The sequence below is a fragment of the Neomonachus schauinslandi genome, chromosome 10 (genome assembly GCF_002201575.2).
Source record: "Neomonachus schauinslandi chromosome 10, ASM220157v2, whole genome shotgun sequence".
Classification (NCBI taxonomy): Eukaryota; Metazoa; Chordata; class Mammalia; order Carnivora; family Phocidae; genus Neomonachus; species Neomonachus schauinslandi.
Window position 1 is genome coordinate 123,159,483 of NC_058412.1, and position 11,692 is coordinate 123,171,174.

Below are 11,692 nucleotides of genomic sequence, written 5' to 3' on the forward strand. Positions count from 1 at the left end.
CTTTCCTCCCCACACCTCTAGTATACAGACTCACCCTTCCATCTCCTCCCTCCCATTAGTTATGTGACAGGTTTTCTTTAATTAATTTATTTATTTTAGAGAGAATGTGAGTGGGGGGAGGGGCAGAGGGAGAGGGAGAAGCAGACTCCCCACTGAGCATGGAGCCCAATGCAGGGCTCAATTCCAGGACCCTGAAACCATGACCTGAGCTGAAATCAAGAGTCGGACACAACCTACTGAGCCACCCAGGCACCCCATTTTTTTAGAAGCTGTATTTATTTATTTTAGAGAGAGAGAGTTATGTGACAATTTGATGAGATCAGCACTGCTGTTTACCTCACTATGACTATGTGGACACTCATCATGGCTGAACTAGGTAATAAACCAAACTACTTTTCCTTTCTGGCACAACTTTTTCTTTGACATGAAAAATTGTCAGGTTTTATGTTTGCTTGGTTTTCTACTTACATATCACTTTTCAATCACAAACTCTTCATTGGTTGCCAAAACCTCCTCCCCGTGTTCATATGCACCAAATGTGCTATTAATTTCACCTTCCAGAAGGTGAATTTCCTGGAACCCTGTGACCCTTTCCAGTTTGGACTGGCCGCCCTGTGTTTCTGGCACTCCGCTGTCACTCTGGGACCTTCTGTTACCCCATCGTGGAGGCTTCCTTCTTTTCTCCCCTACATTCTGGTTTCTCTATCCCCTGCATTGTTTCCTTGGTTACACTTTAATAGGCTTTCTTTTGATATTTAGAAATGTTCCACACGAACTTCTTGCCACTTAGCCAACGCTCAGTTGATGAGAACCTTCATTATAATTATGAAAGCACAGTGGGGGTAACTTGAGGTGTGGGAAAACTTTTTGAACAGGACAAAGGGCACGCTTTGCTTACCTGGTTGACCAGCTGACTGCTGGGAAGCGTCCTATCAGTTCATCTCAGGGAAAGGGGCTCAAATGTGGCTTCCCATCCACTTCGCTCCCCCCACCCCGTCGCTCTGGGGCCCGTGTTCACTCTGTTCAATGCCCTTCCACCCCCTTTATCTCCGATCCTGCTCAGTGACCCAAGCAGGTAGGACTACCCCCACCTCACAGCCAGGAAGCCGAGGCCCGAAGTGGTTTGGGTTGCTGTCCGTTCTTCACTAGTCATGTCACACGGGCTCCTAGGGAAACCCCCGTGGGATTGGCAGAGTGCCCGGGACTGTGGGTTTTATGTGGACACAAGTCCAGAGTGAGCAGGCGAAGGCGTCACCTGAAATCTGGGAAAGGGAGTGACGCTGGGTAATCGGCAGCCAGTCCAGGAGTGTGGGAAGGTCGAGGCAAGTAGAGAGGCTCATTTGTAATGACCTCTGGTTCTGCGTTGTAGGCTCCCTTCCGGGCCCCTCCCCCCCCCCCCCCCCCCCCCCCCCCCGCAAAGGCCCACGGCAGGTGCTTCCAGAATGGCCTCCCAACCAGCCTGCTGACACCTCCCCCTCCAAGTTCCACACGTCCCTTCCTAGGCCTCAGGCTCCTGCCATCGATACTCTGGGGGGCGGAGTTACTATCCTCCCCTGAATTTCCGGCTGAGCAGGGAGCAGCGGGGAGGGCCCCCAGCACTTCTGCAGGGACCACACCCTGGGAGGGTTTTAAAGGGAATGGCCAGCACTGGCCACCACCGCCCCACCTGCCGTCACTATGAAACCCGGCAGCCTCATCACCTTCACGGTGCTCCTTGCCCTCCAAATCCTCACATCCCGGACTGTGGAAGGTGCCCGCAAAGGTGAGTTGGAGACTCTCTGGCCATATCTAGGTGCCAGGATCCATGATGGCTCAGCATGGCGGTAGCCTCCTCCTCTTAGTCCAGGGGCTGACCTTGAAGTCACCTTTCCCGTGGTCTGGCCCATGGCCCCTAATTTCAAGCATCTCTCTGAGGACTTCAGCTAAGAGCTTCTGAGTGTCCAGAAACCCACCTTTTGCCAGATGGACCCGGTGACCCCAGCCCCTGTATTGCTTATTGTTCTCTCTCTGCAGCTCCTTCTCTATTTGGTCTTTGGCTCTGTCGCATTATATGGGTCTCTGTTTAATTTTCCAAAATGTTCTCTTTTTCTCTTACTGTTTCTTTTTAAATGGTCACTCTGTCTCAACTGACTTGTCAGTTGATCTGCAATCTTTCCTTCAGGCTCTGATGACTTGCCTCTCCTACTACCGTGGTCCCTCTCTGCCTCCCTCCCAGTCAGCTGCGGGCCAGGAGCACCTGACCATGAGCTCTGTCCAGCCGTGTGCTGGGGCTGGCTCACAACAGCCGAGGCGTACACTTTTCAAGACTTTTGCGGGCTAGTGGACATCACGTTGGTAGCTTGGAATCAGCCACGGGAGCAGTATTTACACCATGGCAATTGGCAAATACCAGCACACCACCATCTATACCTTCTTTCCTGTGCCATTGACTCCCTCTTGGTTGAGTGGCTGGCTGAGCCTGGCACCGCCCCACACCTGCCTTCAACCTGGAACCCTCACAGCTCCCTCTCTTCCTTTGGGGTCGGCTGCCTGAGTTAGTTTTCTCTCCCCTCCTGGGAAGCTGATTCTTTGTCTGGGATTATAGTCATGACTCAGAATCAGCTCCCTCCTCCTCCTTTGTTCTCACCCTTAGAAAAAGCCAAGCATGGAGTCTGCCCCTTCAGGCCTCATGTGATGTGCCTTATATTTGAACCCCCTCAATGCCAGAGCGACTGGCAATGTCCGAAGGAGCAGAAATGCTGTCACGACTATTGTGGCATCAAATGCATGGATCCTGTAGACCCATCAAAGCCAGGTGAGGAAACATAGCCCGGGAAGAGGGGACCCGGGGGACTTTAGCTTGAGGACACACATGTCGGAGAAGTGGCGGGGGCTCCCCGGAACTGGGCTGGAGGGTGGGGCAGAGCCACAGCTGACTGACTGCTATTCCCGGCGAGTCAGTCCAACAACTGGGAAACCAGTCAGTCAGTTAGCTGCTCATTCAGCTCATGAGTCACTCCGCCTCTCAGACACTTACAACACTGGTTGGGGCCCCCTCGGTGGAACAGGGGCTCCATCAGGACACGCACTGGCCTCGGTTTGGGTGCCAAGGTAGAGAGGAAGTGATTTACACGCACGGGTTAGAGATGGGGTAGGAGTAGGGGTGATGCTTAGGGGGGCAAGCCTCTGAGTTGTGGCCCCGTTCTCACCAGTTAATGTCAATCCTGGGAAGTGTCCAGTGGTCACTGGCCAGTGCAAGAGGCCCAACCCCATAGACATCTGCCTGAATGACAGCCACTGCCTGAACAGTCTCAAGTGCTGCAAGGGGGTGTGTGGGAATTCATGTGTCAAGCCAGTGAAAGGTAAGATGGTGCCCTGCCATGAGAAGGAGGGTGCTTAGCATCTCCCTATGCACCACTGGCCCCCCCGCAAGTAGATCCACTGCCCCTTAATACCATTCACCCCCAGTTTTCTAAGCAAACAGTTCCCAGGGTCACCTGTGACTAATAATGCTGGGTCGTGGGAGGAAAGGCTTCTTGGAATGAGTCAGAAGAAAGGAGCCATGATACAAGAGGCAAGAATTTTATCTTTTCATATCACCTCTGTCTCTGACCCACTGTGTGACTATGAGCAACTGACTGAATCTTTCTTAGCCTCAGTGTCCCCAGCTGTAAAATGGACACAAGTATATCCACTGGGATACTACATGTAAAAGCTCCTGTTAAACCTCAAAGTGCTGTGTGCATGGAGAGAGTGTTGCTGAGGTGATGGCCTTGATTGGCTAGGTTATCTGGAACCACAGGAAACCCCAGGGTGATGCCCAGATCGAGAGGCCATTCCAGGATGATCTAGCCCAATGCCCGGATTTTACCAGAATGAAGATGGGAGCAGTCCAAGAACAACCTGGATTTGTTCTGGAGTCCTAGACCAAAGACCAGCGCTGTTTTGACTATTCCAGCTCCATGTTCTCTCTCTTCTTATCCCAAGGGATGTAGGGCCCACTGACAGGGGGACCCTCTGGCTGGGAGGAATGTAAAGCTCCCTGGGATTGTTCCTGTGCCGAGGCTCTGTTTTATTTTCTTTCCACAGATGTATTCTTGCCAGTTCAAAAAGATTAGGACTTCCCGGTATGTGTGGTCTGAGGATTCCTTTGTTCCCCAAGCCCGAGAAAAGCGAAAGTGTCTTGATGAAGTTGTGGCTCCGTGACCAACACCTCCAGGGGGCTAAGGTTGGGCCTGTTTTATCTGTGTATGCCCAGCATCCCGCCTGAGGCTTGACACACAAGAGGAAATGACAGTTGGCTAGTGAATAAATAAATACACAAGGTTCTCTCTGCATTTCCAACTTCTTTGACTCATTGCATCTGGTCTAGATATGAGGGGTGAAGTGAAGAATGACATGTCTGCATGTGTGGGGTTTCTCACCTAAGCTAGGAAGTGGGAAAAGAGAACATTTCAGAGCCAAGCGGGTATGGTTTTGAATCCTGCGTCTGTAGATCACTGGCTCTCTAATTTGGGACAAATTTATGGGACTTTGTCCCACTGAGCCTCAGTTTTGTTACCTGTACCATGGGGAGGAGAATCGCAGTGCCAGTTCCATGAAGTTGAGGATGAGAGGTATAACGTGTGAAATGATGAGCCCAGTGACTGTCATCTGATGACAGGAAGAGGTGAAAAGCCGCTCACAAATGGTGAGGTCCCCCCTCACCTCGCCCTCACTCCCAACCTAGCTGCAGGGGTCCCACAGTCAGGCGTAAAGCCATCAGGCAGAGAATGAGGGGATCCTCATCTGGAAAAACTGAACTGATCCAGAGGACAGATCCTGCAGCAGGAGACGGGGGGCGCTAAAGATAACTAATCTTAGCAAGCACCAGTACCCACGGTGTCCACTCTTCCCTGGGCACACGGCTAGGCTGAGTTGTTCACCTCCCTTTTCAACTGAGTGTAGCTAGTTGTGTGCTCTGGTCAGTGAAATGGGAGCGGGAGTGATGTGTTTCAATTCTGGATCTGGCCCATCAAACTCTTTCAGCACCTGCTGACACCATAGAGAGGACATCAAGGACCTGGAGGAAGGAGCCCGGGGTTCTGAATTCCTGGGTGGGTCCAGCCTGTCCTCTGCACTTGCCTGGGACTATGACATGAGCAAGAAGTACATGTGTACCGGGTTAAGGACCTGAGATTTGGATTTGTGCAGGACATGAATGGTACAGTTCCTGACCACTGTTTGGAGTCCAGTGTCAGCTCACTGAATGGCCTTGCTCCATTTCCTGCCTTTGAGTTCTTCGTGATGCCTCATTTCATCATGGATCCCCTATGAAAATGTTTCGAGTCCATCTCTGGGTAGGGGTTGAGGGTGGGAAATGAAGTGAGAAGAATCTGAAACCTCAGTTATGCTCTCTCTGGCCAGATGAGGAACTTTCCTGATGCAAATTTATGCGCCATAGACCCTGACCAGGGTTAGACATTTTCACGCAGGCTTTTCCATCTGCAGCCAGGCAGAGCTGCTAGAGAAAAGCGCAAGTGTCTTGATGAAGGTGTGGCTCCGTGACCAACACCCCCAGGGGGCTAAGGTTGGGCCTGTTTTATCCGTGTATGCCCAGCATCCCGCCTGAGGCTTGACACATAAGAGGAAATGATGGTTGGCTAGTGAACAAATAAATACACAAGGTTTCCTCTGCATTTTCATCTTCCTTGATGGAAGGAAGGTGCTCACCTCCTTGCTCTCTTAGACTGCAGTGATGTCCCTGCCCCTGCTCTGGGTGCTGGGCCTTTTGGGGTATCTCTGGATCATCCCCAGGACTCTGGAGGATTCTCCAGATGTTCCTTCCTTCCCAGCTCTCCCCCTTCTCTTCAAATCCTATTCCTTTCTTATACAATTCTCTTCCCTGTGCCTCTACATCCCCTTTTCCTGGAATGTGCCAACCCTCAATACAGGAATGCCATGTATCAATACTTTATCCGCACTCCTGAGTCCATTAAACAGCAAGCAACTTTCTCAAGTTTGGTGGGGAAGTGCGGGGCTCAAATTTCCGAGTCTTGATTCTGTGTGGCGCAGCGGAGATGGTCTGGAAGAGGGGAGGGAGAAACCAATCTTTTGGGGGGTGGGTAAGGGAAAAACATGGCAATCTTCCACCCTGGCTCAAGCTCACTCTCGACCAGCTTATCTAAACTCAAATATCTGGACCACAAGATTAATTTTTCCCTGAAAGTCTAAGGTTTATATGAAGGAATTTGATCTTATTACGTGGGGTCTATTCATTCTGACCTTACTGTGCTAAGACAGCGTCTGGCCCTCCCCCATTCTGGATACATTTTGAAATTGCCCTACACTGACTGACAGCTTTGTACTCAAGTCACTTCTTTCCTGTCCCTTGGTTTTTCCCATTCTTAAGAAGAGGATGGAGAAAATCTTCTCTCATCCTGACCCTTTTCAAAGAGATCTCCCTTCGTGGAAGTTAGCTTGAGGGGGTATCTCTTTCTTCCAGCCAGTAAACTTTGACTCAGTCTCTCGAGGTACAGGCAGCAGGGACACTGAGAAATCACCTGGCCAGGTCTCAGGAACAGTGGTTGTCCCCAGCTCAGCTGTTGACTCAGTGTTGACATTGGGCATGACCTCTCATTTGTGTAATGAGGGGATGGTTCAGCCAACTTCCAATGTCCCACTTTGTTCTGCTGTTTTACAAACTAATGATTCACAGATTACTTTGGAAGGAAAGCCCTGGAAAGATAGGCTACCTCATCTTGTTCTAGGAACTCCCTGAATTCCATGAACTCTCTCAATCTCTTGGCCTCGCCTTAGCCTCATCTTCTCTGGTGGCTCCGGCCAGCTTCCAGAGCACCTGCTTGCCTGCTGATTGTGACTCAGGAGTGTCCCAGTAGCCACAACTAGAAAGTCAGAGACCGTCTGTCTAGTAGCACCTTCTTAGGGTACAGATGGGGAAACTGAGGCCCAAGGAGACAATGTGCCCAAGATCACACAGCAAGTCAGTGGTGAGACTCAAAGCCCTGCATTCTTTTTCTTTATTTTGAGTTTATGCTTTCCAGATGATATAGTGGTTGCTGTGGTGTGTTGTCCAGATCCTCCCACAGGAATGGGGCACCCAGACCTGCAGGCCCTGAGAGGACTGGCTGCTGACACTCCCAGCTGAGTCCCTCCTGGGAATTTCCCTGGCCAAAGTGAGCTGCTACATCTGAGGGTACACCCCATTCCCAGGGCAACCTGGGGAACTGTGCTGACTGGTGGATGTTGGGGCACAGAGGTCAAGCTCCCTAGTTCGATTAGGGACACCTCTGAAGGGCCCCTGCAGCTCCCGAGCTCCCGGTGGGATTGGCTGAGCCTTTGTTGTAACCGTGTCCCACATCCACTTGTCCTTCTACACAGTCCGCTTCTTGTACCTCTCTGTTGCTCTCCAAATACTCCCCAGGAAACCTCTTGCACATAAATTGCTGCCCCTGACCCATTTCCCAGAGCAGCTGACCTAAGGAAGATAATAAAAAAGACACATCCGATTAAGACGTTTACCCAAAATCTACAAAGAACTGTTTAAAAATCAACCACCAAAAAACAACTCAATTAGAAAATAGGCCAAAGACCTGAACAGACACCTCACCAAAGAACATATACAGACGGCAAATAAGCACAAGAAAAGGTGCTCCGTGTCCTATGTCGTCAGGGAAATGCAAATAAAAACAATGAGATACTTTAGACACCTGTTAGAGAGGCTGAAATCTGGGACACCGGCAACAGCAAATGCTGGGGAGGATGTGGAGTCATAGGAACTCTCATACGTTGCTGATGGGAATGAAAATGGTACAGCTGCCTTGGAAGGCAATTTGGCAATTTCTTACAAAACGAAACATACTTTGACCATATGACTAAGCAGTCATGCCCCTTGGTATTTACCCAAAAGAGCAGAAAACTTATGTCCACACAGAAGAACTGCACAGGGACGTTTATAGCAGAGGTGTTCATAACTGCCCAAATTTGCAAGCAGCCAAGATGCCCTTCAGTAGGTGAATAAATCAATAAATTGTGGCACATCCAGACAATGAGGTATTTTTCAGAAGAAATGAGCTATCAAGCCATGGAAAGACAGGGAAGAAACTTCAATGCTTATTACCAAGTGAAAGAAGCAGATCTGAAAAGGCTACATCTTGTATGATTCCAACTGTGTGACATTCCAGAAAAGGCAAGGCTATGGAGACAGTAAAAAGATCAGAGGTTGCCAGGGATTGGGGAGGGGGAAATAAATAAGTGGAGGATTTTTAAGTATAATACCATAATGATCGATATATGTCATTATACATTTGTCCAAACCCATGGAATGTACAAACACCAAGAGCGAGCCCTACTGTAAACTCTGGACTTCAGGTGATTGTGATGTGTCAAAGCCCAGGTCCATGGATTGTGACAAATGTACCACTCCGGTGGGGAATGGTGATAGTGAGGGAAGCTGTGCATGTGTGTGGGGGGGAGAAAGTATACAGGAAATCTCTGTACCTGTCTCTTAATTTTGCTGGGAATCTGAAACTCCTCTAAAAAAAAAATAATAAAAACAAAAAAACCTGTCTTTAAAAAAAAAGAATCAGGGAATCAAATGTAATTTCTGAACTCTTCCAATATTTTTTAATTCATTGGTAAGAGTTTCATTTTTTTTTTAAAGTAATCATTATCCGAACAATTGGAGAAGAAAAATAGAAAGGCAAGGAGAAGAGCCAAGCACCACACGTGTTCTACGTGCAGCCCAGAACTTTCTCTCCTTTCGGGGCTCAGCCTCCCCCTCCTACAAGGTGATGCACGGGCATATCTCGGCACCGTATTTCCCTGTGTCTGGGCTCCTCAGTCTGGAACCGCCCCTGCTAGATGGTCTAGGAGGTCTTTGGCATTCCAAGTTTCCCCAAAAGATTCAGAGCGAGCACTGACATAACGTGATTAGTCCTTTTGAGCCCTCCACCTGCTGTAATTTGCAGGTGATCTTTATTTTCCAAGAGTCCCGATGACAGACAGACAGACTTAAGACAACCACCCCCGCCTCGAAGCATAATCAATTCACAGATAATGCACAGTCTAAATCTACACAGAGAAAGAGAAACATTTTCCTAAAAATTTTCCCATAACTTGCAAAGCCATGCTCTCCACAAAGGAGTTAGTATTCACGTTATTTCACAAAGCATTTCCTTGATTGCAATTACACCTGATACATAATTTCAAATATTCCTTTAATTTTTTTAGAGGAGGGAGGGGCAGAGGGGAGAGAGAGAGAGAATCTCAAGCAGGCTCCACACCCAGCATGTGAGTCTGATGCGGGGCTCCATCTCATGACCCTGAGATCATGACCTGAGCCGAAATCAAGAATCAGATGCTTAACGGATTGAGCCACCCAGCTGCCCCTGATATACAATTTTAGATCTTCTTTTTTGGTTTACATTATAACACAATCTCCCAGTGTTATACAAACTTTATAAATATCTTGATCTTCATGACAGCAGAGGCCATGTCGATCTGCTCTATGATCCCTTTGCGCAGCACGCACTTGGATGGACAGGAAAAGCATGGTTTAGCTGAACTCAGCTAATGGCCACACTGTTGCTCATTTCAAGTCTATGTCATCATTTCTATAACTCCACAGGACAAATCCGTTGTTCCCAGTTCTTGGTTTCTATTGTAGATTACATGCATATGTAAATCTTTGCACGTGAATTTTTTTCTTTATTTCAGATTTTTCTGCTAGGACCGATGTCTAGAAGTGCAATGTACTGGGTCAAAGGGTTGGGATATTTTTAAGGCTGTCAACACATATCATTCCCTCTCTCTGCTCCCTGCAAAGCCTTTATGAAAATCAAATGAGGCAGAGGATATAAATGATCGTGTTAGGAACTTACGGGGGTGCCTGCCAGAGACTCAGCCCTCAGGAAATGCTGTCCACCTTTGAACAGAGACACATCACACTTACATACAGAGACACACAAGTGTGCCTATAAACATCCAGATCTGTAATACAAATGCACCCATCCTCTTGGTACAAACCTTCTCGCCCACATAAAGTATGTGTTCTCCTGAGCCTCTACAAACAGGCATGATGGGCTTGTCAAATACTAATGTGCACAAGAACCATAAAATGCAGATTTGGAGGCAATGGGTCTTGGATGGGGCCCGAGCTGCCATATGTCTTAAGCTCTCAGGTATGCTGCTGGCCTGGCGACCACCACTTGGGTAGCAAGCCGGTATGCCACAAAGAACAACAGGCACATAGAAACACACATGTAGACATAAGTAAAAACCCCCACATGGACACAAATTTACAATTTCTCAAAAACACACTAGGAAACAGGAGTCAGACTTCCGAGGGCAGGGATCCACGCTTGACGGAAACCATCTGTTAGCACCTACCTAGAACCCAAGAAAAGCTATGCTGAGTTCTTTAGGACTGCATTGAAACCCCTGCTGGTCCTTCCTTGCCAATAGAGCAGGGAACAGATAAAGCGACGGCCAGTGTTCGGTAGTGCCAGGGTGGGGTGGGACAGAGAAGGACAGGACAATCAGGACATTCTCTCCCTGAAGTTAGTGCTGCTCCCACGAATGGGGCTTGGATTCCTCCTGAAATGTCGGATCCGACCTCCTAGAACCTGGCAGCCTTCCCTTCCTCCGTACCATGCCTTGAACGGCAGCAAGCTCCTCAGCTGCCCTGGGTCAGTAAGGCTGGCGGGGTCAGGAGGGGCACTTGGCACTGTGGCTCTGGTTCTGTCCCACTCTTGACATCCTGTCATGTGGGCAGGACCTTGCCCTTTTCCGAGCCCCAGTCTGTCCACCTCTGCACCAGGATGAGACCCATCAGCATCCCTTACTTCTTACTTCCCTTATTTCTTGCTTCCTTTCTGCCACCCCCAACTCACTCTGCACCTTTGTGTTTCGTTCAATTGATATTCCAGGGATCATGTAATCCAGTCTCCACTGTGTATTCATAGGGAAACTGAGGCCCTTAAAGGAGAAAGCACTGGTGCACATTTTTGGAACCTGCGTGCCTCCTCTCAGTTGACCTTGTAGCCCCAGCCGGTGAATTCCCCTAAGGGGAGTCTGTCTAACAAAGAAGCCAGCTCCAGATCCAGCTGCTTTTATGACACTGATTTAACTTCTCATGTGACAGAATACCTTCAGGCACTTGAGAGAAAGTCTGCGTTCTCTTTGAGGGGGTGTGTATGCCTACTTCTGAGATTTTTCCATATTTTTCTGGTCAGTTTTTTCACTTTCTGAGTAATTTCTTATTTCCAATACTTCCAATGTACAGACTTGATATATAATTTGCCAATATACTCATAACACTTAGGTATATTTTTTTTAAAGATTTTATTTATTTATTTGAGACAGAGAGAATGAGAGACAGAGAGAGCATGAGAGGGAGGAGGGTCAGAGGGAGAAGCAGACTCCCTGCCGAGCAGGGAGCCCGATGCAGGACTCGATCCCGGGACTCCAGGATCATGACCTGAGCCGAAGGCAGTCGCTTAACCAACTGAGCCACCCAGGCGCCCCACTTAGGTATATTTTAATTAACCTGCTGTACAATACAGTATAGGGAGAAAATGCCTAAAACATAAAACATGCAAATGTAATGAATTGTTATAAAGCAAGCCCCATGTAAACACCACTCAGATCAAGATGAAAAAAAATATTTCTAGTGACTTAGAAGCCCTATATGCCTGTTCCTAGCCATAACCCC

At 48.6% G+C, this 11,692-nt stretch overlaps 1 protein-coding gene across 1 annotated transcript; it reads left to right on the top strand.

Moving 5' to 3' along the window:
* The first annotated feature begins 1,639 nt into the window (after positions 1–1,639).
* On the top strand, positions 1,640–4,308 carry LOC110579500 (antileukoproteinase-like). Its single transcript, XM_021689165.2, has 4 exons — positions 1,640–1,762; positions 2,633–2,794; positions 3,192–3,341; positions 4,069–4,308. Exons 1-4 carry the CDS (start codon positions 1,678–1,680, stop codon positions 4,095–4,097), a joined length of 426 nt encoding a protein of 141 aa, XP_021544840.1. The 5' UTR covers positions 1,640–1,677; the 3' UTR covers positions 4,098–4,308.
* The last annotated feature ends 7,384 nt before the right edge of the window (positions 4,309–11,692 follow it).